Consider the following 20,724-nt stretch of genomic DNA (forward strand, 5'->3'; position numbering starts at 1 on the left):
CACTGGTGCTTGGCATCGTTCTGTGAGCACCTTCCTGCCTCCATTTAGGAACAAAACCAAAGGACCAGTCTTCACAGCATTCACAGCTAAAGGGATCTTTTAACTGGCAAAATTATTGAGAAAATTTCCTCATTTCCAAATTCATATGAGAAAGATCCAGTGGCCTTTAAAGCTTGAATTTCAGTCCCCAAACCCCACTATCTTTGTTGGAAGATTAAAGGAGGAATTGCCAAAAGCAAAATTCTAAAAGAGGAAGGACAACCAAACTGGGATCACTTTTATATTGTTTTCCCAAAAATAAGACCTGGTCTAATATTAATTTTTGCTCCAAAAGACGCATTAGGGCTTATGTTCAGGGGATGTCATCCTGAAAAATCATGCTAGGGCTTATTTTCCGGTTAGATCTTATTTTCGGGGAAACACGGCAGGACACCACAGATGGCAGGTTGGGAAAAAATATTTGCACATTTTGTCAGCTCAGGCTGCCATAACGAAATACCGTGTTTTCCCGAAAATAGGACCTAGCCAGACCATCAGCTCTAATGTGTACTTTAGAGCAAAAATTAATATAAGACCTGGTCTTATTATAAAGACCCGGTCTTATAGTAAAATAAGACCGGGTCTTACATTAATTTTTGCTCCAAAAGGCACATTAGAGCTGATTGTCCAGCTAGGTCTTTTCGGGGAAACACGGTACCATTGACTGCGAGGCTTAAACAACGAATTTATTTCTCAGTTCTGTTGGCTGGAAAGGCCAAGATCAAGGTGCCAGCAAGGTAGTTTTCATTCTAAGGCCTTTTCTCTTGGCTTGTATGCAGCTGCCATCTCGCTGTGTGCTCATGTGACGTCTTTGTCAGTGCAAGCAGAGGATGGGGGAATAGCAAGCTCTCTGGTGTCTCTTCTTCTACGTTCACTAATGCCATCAGAAGGGCCCCACCCTCATGACCTCATCTAACCCTAATTATCTCCCAAAGGCCCATCTCCAAATACCATCACAGTGGAGAATTAGGGCTTCAACGTACGAATTTTGAAGGGATACAAACATTCCGTAACAACATTATGCCAATAATGTTGCCAATCCCTTCATTCTTCCTAAAACACATGCCAGCTGTGAGTTGCGTGATACTAGGGCCAATAGAAACACTCTGGGACAATCAATGACTCACATTCATATCCTGCGACTTCCAGAAGATCTCCCCGCTGCTGGATCCGAGTCTGTTACTCTCCGGAATACACACCAAAGCAATCTCAGGGTGCTTCTGGCCTGACATGCGGAGGCCCAGAGCACGCCGAGGTGGGGCAGTGAACTTCGCAGAGGCAGAAAGGGCAGGTTTCATGAAAGAAGGTTTGGGCCAGAAATTTAGATGGTAATGTTTTGACTGGACTACTCTGGCCCCTTTTTCTCTTTGCTAACCACCAAGAGGTCGGTAATCCTCTTGTTATCTCTGTGGACCAAATGCCTCTCTCTATCAGTTATAGTCCCAGCACAAAAGAGATAGCCCTCTCCCATTAGGTAATTTAAGAGTTCAACAAATAGAATACTCACATAGGTGTTGGCAGCATGTAGGACAACAGAGAGGTGGAGCAGTGTCCCCAGGCTGGTAATGGCCTGAGGTGGATGGGAAAGGAGAAGGCTGTGTGGAGGGGCTACCAGACAGGTTGAAGGTCATGGTCAGGGGCAGGGGCCCTCAGCAAGGGAGCCAGGGATTAAAACACCCTGATCTCACCCTCTACCTTCCTCCTGCATTACCTGAACCCACGGAAACCAGAGGGCAAGGAGCCTGCGGACACAGTCTACACAGGGCAGCCTCCAGTCACCAATCAGGGCAGGGAGGAGGGAAGAGTGGATCTGAGGGGCAAACAGACGAGAGCCAGGCTACATACTCAAGGGACTTGCAGATTACTCGAAGGGTAAATTTGACAGGTTGGTAATTGCCATATCCATGGGAGTGGGGAATCCTTGAATGCTAATATTATTCCAAAAAATGACTTCAATTCAATTATGCCATTTTTTTTCTTCTTATATTCTATGATAAATTTGGGTGAATGAACCCTATGAAAATTATGCCTACTTAGTTCATTAATAAGTCATGGAAGTGATTTTTCTCAAGCCATATCAGATTCTCTGTTGGAATACTTGGGAATATTGCTGGTGTGTACGAGGTCAGACAATTAAGTTCGCAAACACATCCCAGAAAAAGTGCTACATACCTCATTGCTGAACATCACTATGGTCACCTTTGAAGTACTCTCCTTGGGAAGCTATGCACCAACACCAGCACCTAGTCTACCCTTCAAAGTAATTTTGGAACTCTTTTTTCTGGAATGGCCATCAGAGCTGTAGTATTATCTTGATGTCCTGAATGTCATCAAAATGTCTTCCTTTCAATATTTTCTTTATCTTCGGGTAAAGAAAGAAGTCATTGGCAGCCAGATCAGGTGAGTAGGGTTTTCCAATACAGTGATTTGTTTACTGGCTAAAACTCCCTCACAGACAGTGCCGTGTGAGATGGTGCACCGTTGTGATGCAAGAGCCATGAATTGTTGGCGAAAAGTTCAGGTCGTTTTCATCTTTTTCACGCAGGCTTTCAGCAGTTCCAAATACCATGTTTCCCCGAAAATAAGACCTAGCCAGACAATCACCTCTAATGCGTCTTTTGGAGCAAAAATTAATATAAGACCCAGTATGTTATTTATATTATATATTATATATTATATTATTACATTATATTATGACCCAGTCTTATATATAGTAAAATAAGACCGGGTCTTATATTGATTTTTGCTCCAAAAGATGCATTAGAGCTGACTGTCCGGCTAGGTCTTATTTTCGGGCAAACACGGCAGTAAACTTTGTTAACTATTTCTCCAGTTGGTACAAATTCATAATGGATAATCCTTCTGATATCAAAAAAGGTTAGCAACATCACTGCAACAAGTTCGTGAACTTAATTGTCACACCTCGTATAATGTCTGGATATGATGAGGCAGAAGACAGACTTAGATGCAGAACAAACAGCCCAATTTCAAAAATCAATAAAAACTCACACTTGGACTGAGTAACATTGCTCCTAAGCTATTTCTGAAAAGAAATGAAAATCGGGTGAGTGGGCTAGCTTCCAGAGGTCTTCCACAGAATTGGAGTGTAATGACTATGTTCAGAAGTCTATAAGGAATAAAGTTTTTAAGACATTAAGTTTCCCAGTTCTGTTTTTATACAGGCTATTCATTTAGTATATTTCCGGTGAAAATTAAGCAACCTGACAGTTATAAATGCATTTTCTTAAAATAAAACTGAGTAGCCAGCCAACACAGGCCAGCAGAGCCTCCCTGCACTGAAGTCCATCAGGAACCCCTACTTCATTCCTGTTTCTCCCACATCCAGCCAGCCCCACGCCCATTTACTCCTGGCTGTGCAAATGAACCCCGGCATCTGCGTGTCCCAGCAACAGAGTCCTGCTTTCCACAGAAACCAGTTCCAAAGCAGGCTGAGAATTTTCCTTAGGCCTATTGCCCAATCACCATCCTGCAAACTGTGAGATTCCCTTAGTGCTCACAAACCAGAACGTATTTTTTGTGGTGGAATTAACCATGAGACTTTGATGCCGACCTGGGGAATGCCTGTCCTACCTGTCTCCTGTCTTCCATCTCAAGCCAATGTATTCCTTGAGAACTCGCTCTGTGCTCAGTGTGGTGCCATTTTACTTTGCTAATGCAAATGTCATTCATTCCCATCCAACATATTGCACTATGTGTGCAACTGAGAGACTCACAGCTGCAAATTATCACGAACATAGTTGTGTTTCTCTCCCAAACCCTAGAGACCTATGTTTGTAAAAGCTTCACAGACATTTAACTTTCCAAAAAGTAGTTAATGACCAGTGATGCAAAGACTCAGACATTCATCAGACTGAAATAGATATCCTCCATGGAACAGCTCCAGGGGGTTCACCCCAGTTGAAGGTGGTAGCCACAGCAGCTGAGGTTTTCTCAGTGCTCATTGGTTGGTTCAGATGGCCAAGAGGTCCGCAAGTCGCCTAACGGACTCATGAGCACCGTACAGCTAAATGCACATCTTCCAAGTCCTGCCAGTTAGGAAACGTCTGAGTATTTTCGGTGCCACAGTAATTGCATCTGAGATAGAGTCACTCTTACAGCCCAAGTCAGCACACAACATGGTAATAAAAGCCGTTCAAAGCAATCCATATTCGATCCTCCTGTATCAGGTTGGTGCAAAAGTAACTGAGGTTTTTGCGGTTATTTTTAACCTTTTAAACCAGAATGTTTTGCACCAACCTAATAATTGTCCTCTGGATGTCTCAGTGCCTCAATCAAGCATCCCAACAGCTGCTCCTGGGGGAGCCTGCGCTCTCCCTTTTACAGCCTCCTGTCAATAAGACATGCGAGGAGGGAAGTCAAGATGCCTCCAAGTAAGAAGAAACAGCTGTTTTCTGACATTTGAGAGGCTGATTTCTCACCACTTCTCAAAACTGCATGCTCAGTTTTCTGAGACAAAAAAAACAATGTGCTCAGTGTTGAGTCAGGGGAGACTTGGAAAGAAGAAAGGCTCAGGAAATCCAGGAGTCCCATTTTAGCAGGCCACTTCTGGCGTGTGATTGTGGGGAGGGGCGGGGACGGTTGCCAACTCAGATGTGTCAGGGCCACAGGAATGAAGGGAGGGCTGTGACATCCAGAGCACCTGCCTCATCTTGGCGCAGCTGCTACTCAGAGCTGACTGTTGCCAGGCAGAAAGGAAGACCCTGAGTCAACATTTTCTAAGAAATCAGGACTTTTAGGCCACCAGATTTTCCAATGCTGGCAACAAATTCAGTTTTAAAAAATAAGTGTGGGCCAAACAAAATCATGAGTGGCTGGGCCTGGTCTATGCATCACTTATTTGGGACTTTCTGAGATTCCACAAAGTTTCAACGGCCCCAAAGCGAGATGTCCAGTTATTTACTTATCAGAGGAGGAACAGTGTCTGTCACTGGGGTGAGGGGGTGGCGGAGGCAGGGATGCAGGGTCACTGACATCTGTTGAGCTGATCTTATAGACCAGGTTAGTTCATGGGGCTATCAGGCAGGGACTAGCAGCAAAGACCAGAAATAACAGTCTCTTAAACAAGGGAGGGGTTGGATTTTTTCTAATGTAACATGAACTTCAGAGATAGTACAAGGCTGGAATGGTAGCTCCATAGTCATTAAAATCCCAAGCTCCTTCTATATTTCTCCCCTGCCATGCCTATCATGTAGCATCCATCTGCAAGATCACTTCATGATCACAAAATGGCTGCTGGAACATCATCCAGCACATACACATTCCAGGCAGGAAAAAGGACAGTGGGGACCAAAGGGCTCCTGCCTCCCAACTGAGTTAAGTCAACCTTTTAGGAGCTTCCCTGTAGGCTTCACCCCACAACTTCTGCGTACATGGCCACTGGCCACTCCTAGAAGGGGATTAAAATGAAATGTATAGATGCCCAATAGACATATGAAAAAATGTTCAACCTCACTCATCATCAGAGAAATGCAAATAAAAACTACAATGAATGTCACCTCACTCCTGTCAGAATGGCCATCATCAATAAATCAACAAACAAATGTTGGCGAGGCTGTAGAGAAAAGGGAGCCCTTGTGTACTGTTGATGAAATTGAAAATAGGCAGCCACTGTGGAAAAAATTAGAGCTACCTTATGACCCAGCAATTCCACTTCTTGGTATTTATCTAAAGAAATCCAAAACACTAATTCGAAAAGAGTATGTTTACTGCAGCACTAGTCACAATAGCCAATCTATGGAAAAAAACAAAATGCCCTTCAATAGACACTGGATAAAGAAACTGGGGTACCTTTATACAATGGAGTATTACCCTGCCATAAAAAAGATGAAATATTACCATTTATGACACGGACAGACCTAGAGGGTATTATGCTAAGTGAAATAAGTCAGATAGAGAAAGACAAATACCATATGATCTCACATGTGGAATCTAAAGAACCAAATAAATGAACAAACAAAACAGAAAGACTCATAGACACGAAGAACAAAATGATGGTTACTAGATTGGAGAGGGGGTTGGGGGCCCGGGTAAGGTGAAGGGATTAAGAAATACAAATTGGTAGTTACAAAATAGTCACGGGAATGTGCTATCCAGTATGGGGAATATAGTCAATAATGTAAACACTAAGTACAGTTTCAGATGGTACTAGACTTATTGGGGGATCACTTCATAAATTATATAAATGTCTAACCACTACACTGTACACCTCAAACTAGTATAGTATTGAATGTCAACTATAATAAAAAAAACTAGGGACATATATAGTACAGCATAGGGAATATAGTCAATAATATTGTAATAACTATGTACAGTGTCAGATGGTTAACAGACCTTTGGGGTTATCACTTTGTGAGGTATATAAATGTCTAGTCACTATGTTGTTTTGTACACCTGAAACTAATAATAAAAAAAAAAAAATTAAATGTGTGGAAGTGCCCAGCACAGGGCCTGGCAATAGAAGAACCATACAAAATCATACCTCCCCCTTCCATCCTCCTAAAAAGGATTTGTTATGTCTCAGAAACTTACTTGACAGAGTGGGGCAAACCCAAGGTGAAGGGTTTAGAATCCTTACTAATTAAAGATGAATCAAAATGAAAGCAGATTTCCAACAGCTTCTCCAGCTGCTGAAACCCAAGCTTTGACCCCTAGGCTGTTGTTCATCTGCCTTGAAACCAAGAAGATTCCACTTCCAATTGCAACTGACACTCAACTGTAGCCCAGTGGGTCTGGGTCTTCCTATACAGAAAATCAGATTTGGATTCTGGTCCTGGGTTTGTTACTGATTAAATGCCTAGAGTGTAGTTCTTTCTCTATAAATGAGAACTGCGTAGTCTACAAATCCACTTAACTACTGTGAAGATAAAATGAGAGCTAGGTAGGGCCTAGAGTGGGGAGGTCATGAAGATGTGAAGACTTGCACCAGCTCCTTAGAACAGCCACCTTGGTCCTCAGCAGGAGTGCTCACTCACCTGCTGGGTGTTTTCCGGTGTCATCAGTTGTTCAGAACCACCAAGCACGAACTCAGGCCTGGAATGCTCTCTCTGGTTACTTATTCCAGCACTGGGTGATGGGAAATCAGAAAGGCATCTCTCTTCTCTCCCTTCACTTCTGTGTGAGAAGCAGTATTCCCAGTTCTGAGGGACTGACTCATAAATGAATTTACAATGAATACCAGCAACTCATTTTCCTGAATCATCACTGAAATGAAAATTTCCCAACTTTTGGTCTCCTCACAATATCATCTGATTCAGAAGTCCCTGTTGATGCCAAATGACTTCAAAGGCCTGGTCTCTGATGAGTCCCAGGTTTGATGCAAATTTTTCTGTGCCTTCCCCGTAAATATACACAACTACACAACAATTCTTTGGTTAAACTCATAGCCCAACAACAGCTGATTTCCTAATTCAGGCATTTGAATAACCGTATAGTATATCTGTAGTCTTAGACGGAGATGTTACGGGGAAGGAAAGCTATTCAAGTAACAATCTTCAGAGACTAAGAATTACTAGTAAATCATTTTCTCCTTCTCTAAAGGTCAGTACGTAAATTATGGTAACACAAAACATTTGTTGAGTAATAATAGATCACCGCACTTGCCAACTTATAACACTCCAGGGATATGTTTATTTCATGTAATTTGTAAGCGAATCTTTTCTACCCAAGAAAAGTTTTACTTTTCCCTAATGATGCTTCACAACAAAATGCCAAACTAAAATGGGAAGATAAAGAAAATGCCGGTGAGATGCTACACCTCAATTTGACAGCCTCGTGATATCCTGGTGCAGAGCGAGAACACAGAATGTGCTACGGGCATGCGGGCATACAGGAGTTTCAATCATTCACAAATATTTACTGAGGCTCCAGTTGGAGCCAGGCTTGTGTTGGACTCTGGTGTAATATAGACCTGGCTTTCATGGAGCTTCCGATCTAATGGGAGACTCCTATAAGAAAACAACAAAGGGCAACAAGAGCCATGTAAGAGAGAAGAGGATGCTACAAGAGGGCAGAGCAGACCTTCAGCAGAAGGGTCGTCTCAAAGAATACTTGTATATGGAGGGTAAGAAGGAATTAGGACAAACAAAAATTAGGCCGGAGAGGGGCAGTACAGAAGGGAGAACAATGCATACAAAGCCAGAGAAGCGAGAGAACACACCGCAGGTCCGGAGTTTTAAAGAGAAGAGACATGACTAACAGGAGCACTTCGGAAAACTCACACAGAGGAGCAGGACTGGTGGCAGAGACAGCAGTTGGGGACCTGTTGTCAGGCAGAAGATGGGACCCGAATAACACCAAGCACTGATCACTGAGCACTTTCTTGGTCCAAGCACGAAAGTACTTCACCAGCATTATCTTGTTAAATCCTCACAACCCTGAGAAGCAGAACTGATAATCATTCTACAGATAACTGCTGGTCTCCTCTTGTCTTCTTCTTATCTATTATCCCCAATCTCCCCCCAACACCTAAAATGAGTTTGTTTATTGATTGATTGATTGCCTCGGCTGCTGCTTAAAATACTGCTTGGCACATAGCAGATATTCAAAGCATAGAGGATAGGTGGCTGAACCACCAAGCCCATGAAGGAACGTGGCCCAAGATCACACTGAGTGAAGGAACCCAGACCCACTGCATTCACTACACTTCCCAGACTAATTTGCAGATTTTAGTCTCTGCTGGTCCTTCTCAGTCCCCTGTGCTGGTCCCTCATCTCACCAACCTCCAGGCTGCCCTGGACTCAGTCCTGGGCCTCCTGCCTTGAATGTCTATACCCATTTCATTGCTGATCTCATCTGGTCCTGTGGTTTTAAATACCATGGATTCACTGATGACTCAGATTTCTATCTCCGTCAGAGATTTTTCTCATGAATTCCAGACACTTTTATCCAACCACCTACTCAACATCCCCACTTGGATGCCTAACAGCCATCTCAAACTTACCAGGTCAGAAAATCAGCTCCTTTCATTGTCTTCATCTCAGTTAATGGCAATTCTATTCTTCTAGTTGCTCAAGCCAAAGAGGTCAAAACCTTGCTATCATTCTTGACTTGTCTCTTTCGCAACCTTTATCCAATCCATTATGAAATCCTATTAATTCTTATCTTCAAAATACATCCAGAGTCCAACTTGTTACAACCTTGCTACCCCCCTAGTCTGGCCACCTTCATTTTGCCTAGATTACTGCAAAAGCTTCTTGTTGGTCTCCCTCTTTCAAGCCTTGCCTATCCCCTTTCAAATTTTTCTCAACTGGTTCCCACAGCCTGAGTGATCAAGTTAAAGCTTACGTCAGATTCCTCCGCTGCTCAAACCCCTCCACTAACTCCTAGAGGCCCTCCCCAGTGCTGGCTGCATCTCCTATTATATGTCCCTCACTCGCTCTTCTCCAACCACACCAGCCTCTTTGCCAGTTCTGGAAAAGACCAACCCATCCCACTTTCAAGTCTTTGCACTTGCTGTCCTCTCACTTGGGAATGCTCTCCAGACACGTGTATGATTCACTCCTTCACCTCACAGACCTTCACTGTAGATTTTGCGTCTCCTCTCCCTAGCCCCCTACTGCAGTAGAGCAAGGACTCTGATTTGCTGACTACTATATCCCCAATATCTACAAAAATGCCAGGCATATGGTAGATTTCAATAAATATTCACTGAATGAAAGAATAAATGAGTTTTCTTTTTCACAGGATCTTCTCCATGCCAACCACACTACGCAGCAATCATCAGAGACAAAGAAAATTTTGATAGAATTGAATTTGACATAGCTGATAAAGCATAAATAGAAAGGTTGATGAATTTAATTTGAAGAATAGTTTACATTTGTTGTCTAATCAACAAAGGACAAGCAAGGAGTCTGAAACAATCTAAAAATGTTTTTTAAAGATATTTTAGGAATTTTATTCTTATAAAATGTTTAAAATTCATGTATTAAAATGTATACCAAGACAAAAAAAAATCCTGTAAACTGTGTCATTAATACAAAACTAACAGTTTTCAAAACATACAAGACACATACAATGTAACAAAAATCTTTACATATACAAACTGCAATGTAATTTCCAATAAAAAGGGGGAGACGGATACTTAAAAAATGCTATCTACAAATACAAACGAAACCCTCCCCTTGACTGACCACTTGAGCTGTCACAAAATTTGTATAGCTGCATCATGCTAGGCTTCTCATCTTTCCCCGTGTTACTCTGCTTTCTTCCCAGTCTTCTTTTCAATTTGTTTTTAAAACGAGGATCAATCAAGCCTTTTTAAAAGCTGATGTCTGTTGTTTAACGGTCAAGTACTTTTAATTCTAAAAGTTAATACTTTATACTCTTGAGCTATAAATGAGTTTCTAAATATTGTATGCAAATCAAATAATGATGTAGATACTCTGAGAACATACCATTTACAGGAATTTCTTTTATAAAATTAAGATTTCACATCACATTTGCTTAAATCACAGTAAGACTGTAAAGTAGGTCCTCAACCCATTATTTAAAAAAAAAAATCCTCCTTAACAATGTAAAAGATTTTTATTCACTCTGTTTATGGGTCCTTCAAAGGCTAAATTGGAATATCTAATCTAAATACCTCTGGAGTGGTGTATTACCCCTACCAATAAACACTAGCAACAGAAACTGGCTCACTGCTTATCTACTGTTAACACTAATACTTATTTGACTTAGTCCTTGTTACAGCAACAAAAATTTTTGAATTTTGGCTATTTTTTTATATGAGAACCACATCTATTATTAATTTATCACCATTTCTCTCAACAGTATATTTCAGGAAAAATGTTTAGATTTAAGCTGCAATTAGGGTCCTTAATCGGGAGGTCAAAAAGCTAGTTATTGATGCTGATGTGCTTTTTCCCTGTCAAAAGCTATCATTTCTGATTAACCTTGGAGGGAGGAAGAGAGGGAGAAAGCGAAAAAGAGAAAGAGGGAAAGAAGGAGATAAGGAGGGTGAGAAGGGGAAGGGAGATAAACTGGTTGGAGGGTTAAAAGTGACATCTTCCAAAGTCACGATGATTTCTGGTACTGTATAGAAAACCCATAGAGAATTCTCTTGAAATTCACTAAGAGAATAGCACTGACAATGCCATTCATCTAAAAGTAAATGTAATTAGAAGTAATTTTTTATTATGTTACATTTCTTAGAAAAATTCTGTTGTTAAAACTTATGATTAAAATTGGATCCTTCCCAATTATTCTGATTTACTAACATTTAACTGTGGAGCAATTGCTTTAAATAAAAGAAAAAAGTGAAGATTAAGAAAGGTCAAGTTCAGGGGTGGCTGGTTGGCTCAGTTGGCTAGAGCGGGAGCTCTTAACAACAGGGTGGCCGGTTCGATTTCCACATGGGCCAGTGAGCTGCGCCCTCCACAATCAGAATGAAAACAACGACTTGACTCGAAGCTGAGCTGCCAGTGGGCGGCTGGTTGGCTCAGTTGATTAGAGTGCAGTGCTCATAACACCCAGGTCACTGGTTCAATTCCCCCATGGGCCAGTGAGCTGTGCCCTCCCCAACTAGATTGAAAACGTCAACTTGACTTGGAGCTGATGGGTCCTGGAAAAACACACCTCCCCGATATTCCCCAATTAAGAAAAAAAAAAAGAAAGGTCTAGTTCAGTCAAGTACAAGTTCAGTGAAGTAAGAGGCCTAGTATATAAAAAACCAGAGCGAGCAGGATAGTAACCAACTCAGAGACTAAAAACTAGAGCCCAGTTATGGCACTGAACTGTCATCAGCTACTGTAAAAAGGTAGATAAATAAAATCTGCTGTCTCCAACACACATAATTTTTGCTTCACAGAAAAAACTTAAAATCCAAGACTCACTTATCCAGTGAATTAAAGGAAATGATGCCAACTGTGTGCGCGCACACAATATTTTTACAGCAAATTTAAGGGGTGCAAATAAGGTCCAAGATTGTATTTGGGAGAACCATATCCCTTGGATCGGTGTGGTTCACAAATCAGGCCACTGCGACTCTGAGGCACAGCCTGCATAATGACAATATTAAATACACATTTCCTTCAAACTGTTCTCATTCATTATGTCAACCAATTTGAATGTATCAAGAGATAATTTTACCAACAATATAGCAAGGTATGTATTTACATTTTCATTTGCATCTTAAGTACAAACTGTTAACAATAATGACGATTACGAAAATCAAGATTAAAGGTGTGTTCATTTGGGGGAAAACTACAATTAATATTATTCATCCAACCACAAACACTTCTGTAATGAATGCAATCCTGCCAAAAAATTCACAGCTTTATAAAAAGTTGAAATACAGGGTTCATTACATTTTTTTCCAATTCAGAATTAAAAAGAGTTCAACTTACATTAATGCTTAGCTATTTCACTCTAAAATCTGTAAAATATATAAAATACCAAAACTATCAACAGTCACATATGTTTTGAAGTCAGGAGACACGTGTATTTTCTTAAGATTGGTTCCATTTGTGTAGAAAGTCTGTGAGGATTCCCCAGTGACAACATTCCACCACTGTTCAGAAAAAATAAAATTCTCATTAGATTGATGATGACACTGTGTGACAATCTGGAGTGCCAGCCAGATCCTTCAACCTATCACCTCTCCACTCCCCACTCCCAAACTTTAGCAAACGCAGGAAAGAAGTCTCAGATAAATGCTGAATATAGTAGTATCAACCTGGTCAGCCTTTCCTGACTAACCCTGGTGACTGCCTTGCAGCTCCCTTACCCCTAACTCCGCGCATGTCAGGCTGGAGAAACGTGCAGCCTACGGACAGCTGCAGACACAAGGCTACATGTTCTGTAAGGCCATGGCTGGACTGAACTCGTCTGTGTGCATGTCTTTCTTAGTGAAATGGACAGAAGAACGCTCTCTTCTCTAAAAAGGCCCTTTGCAGACACGGACTGGTATGACGGCGGACACCGAGACTATTCATAGTACGGGCTACAGGACAGAATCCTCTCTACTGAATCCTCCCTTTCACTAGAAGTGATCCAAGAGCCCGTGACCAAGTTTCTTTATAAAACACCCTATACATTTATTTGCTAAATAAATGTTGAACATCTCAAATGTAGCAGATGCTCTGGCCAAGTCCTTCCTTTCCCCTCCCGTTCACTGAATTTGCTAAGATTGTAACAGTATTTATATTCATTTGCCAAATGGAGAACATAAAGCTACCCATATGTCTCCCAGCCAGAATGAGGGCAAAAGGGACAATGTACATGAACACCTTTTGAAAAGGGCTCAGGTGCATCAAGATTCTGAGTATTCTGAACGCAATGATGGTGTCCCTCATTTTTGTATCCGTGGCAGTGCCTAGCATTCTGCCTTGCACGCACGACTGGGTCAATTATTCACATTCCCTATCAGTAATAATAACTGGCAAAAGTATACCCCGTGGACTTCAGTAAATCTCACTGAAGCACATGTACTGACTTGAAATTTTCCAGAACTGACAACTGTGCTTTGTAAAAGAGTAGTGTAATCAAGACTACACAGGACACTCCACCTACTTAGAGAAAACTGTTTTCAGTTGCTAGAGGCACATCATAGAGATAGTAAGGCCCTTAGAGATCACCTAGGCCAAGTGCCTCATTTTATAAATAAGGAAATCAGGGTTCTGAGAGAAGAAAGGCCTTGTCACCCAAGATGACACTGCTAACAAGTGGCAAGGGTGGAACAGTTTCTGGCTTCCTAATCTAGTGCTCCCATTACCTTTCCCTCTGTTAAAGCAGATCATTCTACTTGGAAACACTACACCAGCCATTAATTTGAATATGGACTAAAACACAATGATATTAAAGTGGTAGCTAATACAGGGAATTTTTAGGGCAGTGAAACCAATTCTGTATAGTGGACACACGTCATTATACACATGTCAAAATTCATAGCACGCACAACAATGAGAGTGAGCCCTGCTGTAAACCTCGGGTGGCGATGACGCATCAATGAACCTTCATCAGCTGTAACAATGTCCCCCTCTGGTGGGGGATGTGGGTAGTTGGAGGAGGCTGTGTATGTGGGGGCAGGGGAACGCTGTACTTCTGGCTCAGTTTTGCTATGAACCTAAAACTGCTCTAAGAAATAATATGAACTTAAAAAATAGCAGCTAACATTTATTCAGGGTAATGCGCTACTATGTATAAACACATTACATGGTTAACTCCTTTAACCCTCCCAACCCTATGAGATAGAAATTACTGTGCCCATTTTACAGATAAGAAAAGTGAGGCACAGAGCAGTTAAGTAATCCTGAATCAGTAAGATTATTAACTTAACAACGCTAATGAGTAGCAGAGCCAGCCTCTGAACTCAGGCAGTCTGCCCCAAGGCTCACTCTCCTAACCATGACATTCTGTTTCCTCTAAGTTATGGCCAACCTGCATTTATTGCCATGTCTTCCATATTTCAAGTCAGCCTTTCTCCTCATGAGTATGAATTAACATGGATTTCTCATCATTCTAACAGTATATACTCTGTGCACAGCACAGGTCAACAGCTAATTATATTATTTTTTAATTTACAAGTAGGAATAATTTTGAAAGTTAAGAGCTTTTTAGCTACTGAATATCAACTTTACCTTATTGACATGCAATTTATACAGCTTGGATTCTAAAGTAAACAGACTCAAAACGCTTGTTTTATTGGACATTATAGCAGCTGCTCCTTTTTTACTTTTAATTTGCTCTGTGCTTCAGATAGTCTCAACACGCTGGGTAGATAGATGCAGGCTGGGTTCTATCATAATCAGTTTAACCATGCTGGTAATCAAACCAGAGGGAAGACTGATTGTCACTTATGTATACAGACTAAATATATAGGCTACAGGTTCTTTCACCCTTAAGCTATAACCTCTTGCAGTACAGATATCTCTTCTGCTGCTCGTTTTCAAAGTTCTCCAAGAACTCTGGAAATCTAGTCACTGATCTCGATCACATCTTACAAGCCAGACTCAGGATTATGCGACAGCCTTCCATGCGGACCAGAGCATCAAATGACATGGTTTCTAGAAGCTCAGTGTCAAAGCTGAGCAGCTAAGGTTTTCAGCAGTTAATATAGATCTAGATTCCCAGCTTCCAACACAAAAGCAGCAATGTCACTCCTCTATCATCCTCAGAGCAGACTAAGAGCTCATTGTTATGCTAAAGGACAAGTAGTGATAGTCTCACATTCCCTGAAAATTTAATAAAGGTGTGCCCAAAAAAGGTATAGGTGAACGCAACGTTTTATAAACAGTGTGGGGACAGAGCCAGGAGTGCAGTTTCCAGGCTCTCACCCTCACATGGAAAGGTGCTGGCTCAGGTAGGTAGTAAATGGCCATCAGCTGTGATTGGATGGCCATCAGCTGTGGCTAGTTGGCCGTCAGCTGTAACCAGTGAGCCATTGGCCACGAATATAACTGCCGTGGCTATGCTAGTAGCAAGTGGGGACTAGCAAGAAGACGGTGGCTGAGCATGCAAGCACGGATTGCAGTTAGCATGGCGGACTGCAGCTTGCAACTGAGGTTGGCTGGCAGAGAGAAGCGGATGGCGGGTTGCGGATAGTGTGGCTCCTGCCAACCCAGCCTCCAGTAAGATTATAGTGGTATGACTTCCCTACCTATGGCTCCGTGGGTGTTCCTTTTTGGCCTAGCCACATCTTGCATTCTTATGTGAGGAGCGGGAGCTGAGACCCTGCAGGAGCTGAGACCCTGCAGGCCGCCCTGCATGACAAACAGCATTGCATTTTAAATGCAAACTTATAAAGGGATCATAACATACATCCTCCCATAGACCTAAAAACTGACCTGTAATTTGTCTTTTTAATAAGCTAGATTTTTATGTTGAGTAAAACTGCAATTACATGGACCCCCTATAACCAAAAATTTCAATTCATTCATTCAAGTATTTCTGAACATCTACACTGTGTTAGACAATCAGAATCATGTCCTACACTTGAATGGTTTCAGTAAAATATAGCAGTATCATAAAATCTACTTGATTAGCAATCTATTTTAAATAGTCAGTACAATATATAATATCGTCTTCAACCCCGTTTATAAATAAACCACTATTCAAAAGCCTCACCTCAAACAGCCCCTTCACAGAAAGCCTCTGCTACCTCCCAAAGGTAGAACTTCTCCCTCTCCCTTTGTGTCTCCGCTATCCTTACGCAAACGTGTCCAGAACGCCCCCTACACTCTACGGGGACTGTATTTGTTTACTGTCTGCTTCCCCCCCAGACTGTAAGCCACCTGAAGGCAAGAACCAAGTCGTAATCACTGTGCCTCACAGCAGTGTCGTACCCTTAGCACACTCATACTGAGTGCCTGGAAAAACAGAGACGAGCACCGCGACACACAGCCTTGGCCTCAGGCTTCACGCACAGCAAGTCTGTATAAGCCAGCTTACTAACTGTGGAAGGTTAGGAAGTCACAACACTCATGAACATCAGTTTCTCATCTATAAACCAAGGATAGTAAGGTTTTGCCTCACAGAGCTGGTTAGTGAGATGACATAAGTAAAGCATTTTATAAACTATAAAGCAATATGCTGCTGCTATTATTGTTATTATTACTACTACCACTACTACTAATACTTAAAGGAAATTTCACAAATATTTTTAAAGACTTTCAACCAAAATAGTTAATAATTAGCAAGGTAGATAATAAAATTAAGTTAGACACCCCCACTTTCTAGTCATTCTGATCATCTAAGACTTTGTACGGCAGTATGAGAGCTCTGGACCAAGATCATCCCTAACACAGCCACCAAAACTTCCAAGAGATCGCAGGGAAGTAGCCTGGCAGAGCTCAGTCTCCTCACTGCAAAATGGGGATAACAGTAATTGCCCTTCCACTCCACTGGGTCGTATGAAGACCAACTGAGAAACAACAAGTGAGAATACCTTAGAAAGTAGGATATAGACTGTTCTTTTCCTTCAGTCTTTGAGGAACCCTTACCTTAAGATAGCCTCCAGCAGAAACAAGCATTTTGCTATCTGGAGAAAAGCAAAGGTCGGTCACCCAGCCTCCGTGGGTAGCAGCTCCTTCTTCTATTGAAATCGGAGCACACAAGTGAAGAAGCTCACCATTTGAGACATTCCATATCTATACAAGCATAATACACAATTATTTAACAGGGTTACCCAGAAGTTACATATACAGAGGGTGCCAAAAAAATGTATACACAGTTTAAGAAAGGAAAACACTGTATTAAAATTATGCTGATGGTAACCACTTTGAGCACCTCTTGTAATTGCAGTAGTCAAATGTGACTTGTAGTCATCTTTAATGTTATCGTTGTATATTGAGCATCACAATTTTAATACAGCTTTCCTTTCTTAAAATGTGTATACATTTCTTTGGCATGTTCTGTACATATCATCTAAAAATATTTGGAAATCTTTCTTAAAAATGTAATTACAATTCAGTGATAACTTGGGAATTTTTTTAGATTGCATTCCTTCCTACTCAAATTTTTAAAAAACACTAATCATAATACAAATGTTATTACTTACAATATTTATCATTAATATACTCCAAAAAATAAAAGGATTTAGAGTAACTAATTAGAATAATGTGACTTTCATTTAATAATAAGAGAATGATGAGAGAAGCAAGGAATAAACAGAAAGGCCTAATAAATAAACTACCTCAAAAAAAAAAAAATAAAGAGAACTGTAGTCCAGGATCTACCACCAAGAATGTTGACAGATGTCATTCAAACTCATAACATATACATATTTTAAACAATAAGTCCCAGTAAGCTGTACACACACATATACACACACACACTCACACACAGGAGTTTATTTTACTAGACTCTTATAAGCCCAATTATTTACAGAGGCTAATATTCCTATTTATTTCCACTGACACTTAACAACTGAGCACTACTATAATTTTTCAAAGACATGCACACCAGAATAAGAAAAAGAAATGGAGGCATTAAAAAAAATGAATTGACCACTGCACTGTACACCTGACGCTGAAGCTCAATAATACTGTATGTCAACTATAATTTTATATATATATATTTTATATATAATATTATATATATATAATATATATTTATATATATAATATATATATATATATATATATATATATATATATATATATATATAGTTACAGGATATGGAGTACAGCATAGGAAATAGAGTCAACGGAACTGTAATAGATATACCATGTTTCCCCCAAAATAAGACCTAGCTGGACCATCAGCTCTAATGAGTCTTTTGGAGCAAAAATTAATATAAGACCCGGTGTCTTAATTTAATATAAGACCAGGTCATAATATAATATATAACATATAATATATGATATATGATATAGTATATAATACATAGTACGATATGTATTATGTCATATTAATTTTTGCTCCAAAAGACACATTAGAGCTGATGGTCCATCTAGGTCTTATTTTCAGGGAAACACAGTATACAATATCAGAGGGGCAATAGATTGGCGAAGGTGAATTACTCTTTGAGGGATGAAATGTCTAACTATTGCATTGTTTTGTGCACCTGAAACTAATTTAAAAAAATAAAAATAAAAATCACCATTTATAAATGTAACCCGAGAAAATCTAAGAGAATCAAATGGAAAAATTCATCAGAGCAAGTTCAGTAAAACAGCTAGATGTAACATACACATATAAAAATGAATAGTTTTCCTACATTTTGAATAATCGGGTAGAAAAACAAAAAACAATTTTTTAATGTACTGCAGAAAAATTTTTAAATAACACTCATTTCAAGAGGGGCAATTTTTTCCTTCAGTGGTTTCTGAAAAATGAAACACTCCCTCATAACCAGTAAAGGAGCCCTTCATCCAAGATGAGCACTTAGAGCAAAAGGACTGTTCCCAAAGCAGCCCTGCCACTCTAGCTGACGTGGCACTGATGTATGAGGTGGGGTCGAGAAGGTTGCTCTCACTTAGGCCATACACAGCAGAATCTTAGTTTTCCTGGAAAGCCTGACTAATAACACCTCTGCTCCTGCAACCTGCACTCTCTCTCATTCTGCGTCATATACAGATCCCTTGAATTTTAAATCCTTCTTTGCAAAAAAGAAAAAGAACAAGACTCTCCTCGAATATACTGGTTCCAAAGCGGCTATCCCTAGTGCCTCAACTTTCCCCATCAACTGCCCGATCCTAACCCAACCGGGCGCAGGCCGGCCCATGAGGACTGCAACAGTGTTGATGACCTAATGGGCACAGTGCTAAAGAGATCTTCTCTCTCAGGACTGAAATCAGCCGAATGTGCAATTCATTTATAATCTAGATAATGATTTCCAAAATTATTTTCCTCACATTCTGCCACTAAAGCCAACCTTTGGTTCAGATCCAAGAACTAAGATGACTCATCCTCAAGCTAACAGCAGAGAACCAACTGCAAATAACTAGGGCATGTGCCTCCTCACATACACAGGAAATGCTTTCCTCTAACTCTAAACTACAAATCTGGAACACAACGTGCACACCAGACAGAACAAAGAATGCCTCATCCAACAGAAGCCCCGGGGCTGTGCTTCCTTGTCACATTACCACAGGTCCCCAGTGTGGTGCAAAGGGCTTGCCCAAGCTACAGGAAGAGCACTGCGGCCATGTCAGCAAGCACCTACCCTGATTTCTCCGTTGTCATCTCCAGTCGCCAGCAGGGTGCTGTCCACAGAGAAGACAGAGCAGCGCACACAGCCTTTGTGGCCCCTCAGTTCATGCAGAGGTGAAAGGTGTTCAAAACTCCAAATCTGGAAGGAAGTTAGGGTTATTTAGGAATGGTAAATACATTCGAAATGAGCATCTGCAAACCCTGCCTTGAGTGGTAGTTAGCCATCAATTCAATCACATGGAAGTTCTAACATTCAACAATTTATAACTTTCATGAAAGGCCCAAGTTCCAACTTGCAACCTCATTCCTTTTTGAGTTTCCCTTTAATTACTCAAGTTAACTTCAGCTCAAGGATCAAAGTCCTTAACTTTAGATTTAGAAGGGAGAACAGTAAATCAGTTAAGAGCAGTCTGTGGAGTGAATCAGACTTGAGAGTGAGTTCTGGTTCCACTGTTTACTACTAGTTCCCTGTGGCCTAAGACAACCCACATAAATTGCTATTGCTTCAGTTTGTGCATCTGGTAAATGGGACAACAGTGCCTATAGTGTGAAAACTAAATGAGATAATAGAGAATGAAATTCCTAGCACAGGGCCAAACATATGGCAAGTGTTCTTTAAAGGTTAGTCACTATACTATATTACGTTCTTGGCAGTCAAATGCAATTCTTTTCCTTCCATATTCTCCCTCACAGTTCTGTCATCACCATTCAACAAGCATATACCGAAAACTACCATGTTTCCGACACTGTGAGCTAAAAACTGGTGGTATAAGATGAACTGGACACAGTCTGTCCTTGAAAAGTTTATAATTTAATCCGGAATACCGGCTTATGAATGGTTAAGTAAATAACTGTAATGTAACAGCTCCAATAAATATGAGTACTCTGTAATGGGAACTTCACCTGAAGGTGAAGTAGCTAATCCTGCCTGAGGGCCAGGAAAGGGTTCACTGAAGAGCTGACACCAAATCTAGGTCTGAAAGAATGAGTCATGTTTTGAGGTAAAGAAGGAACACAAAGTTGTGCCAAGCCAAAGTTAACAGAACACACAAAAAGATGGATGGAGAAGGAGAGAAG

The 20,724-nt window shown here is 40.8% G+C and overlaps 1 protein-coding gene across 2 annotated transcripts in view; it reads right to left on the reverse strand.

The window, feature by feature from the left end:
* Positions 1-11,560: 11,560 nt before the first annotated feature.
* Positions 11,561-20,724, reverse strand: part of APAF1 (apoptotic peptidase activating factor 1) — a 66,781-nt gene continuing 57,617 nt past the window's right edge. For both annotated transcript variants that reach the window (XM_033118081.1, XM_033118082.1), the window contains 3 exons: positions 19,661-19,786; positions 16,995-17,141; positions 11,561-12,565 (listed from right to left, as the gene is read on the reverse strand). In XM_033118081.1, coding sequence (XP_032973972.1) covers positions 12,419-12,565; positions 16,995-17,141; positions 19,661-19,786 — 420 coding nt within the window. In that variant the 3' untranslated portion in view covers positions 11,561-12,418. The remainder of the gene's footprint in view (positions 12,566-16,994; positions 17,142-19,660; positions 19,787-20,724) is intronic.

This window comes from Rhinolophus ferrumequinum, chromosome 10, assembly GCF_004115265.2.
Source record: "Rhinolophus ferrumequinum isolate MPI-CBG mRhiFer1 chromosome 10, mRhiFer1_v1.p, whole genome shotgun sequence".
Lineage (NCBI taxonomy): Eukaryota > Metazoa > Chordata > Mammalia > Chiroptera > Rhinolophidae > Rhinolophus > Rhinolophus ferrumequinum.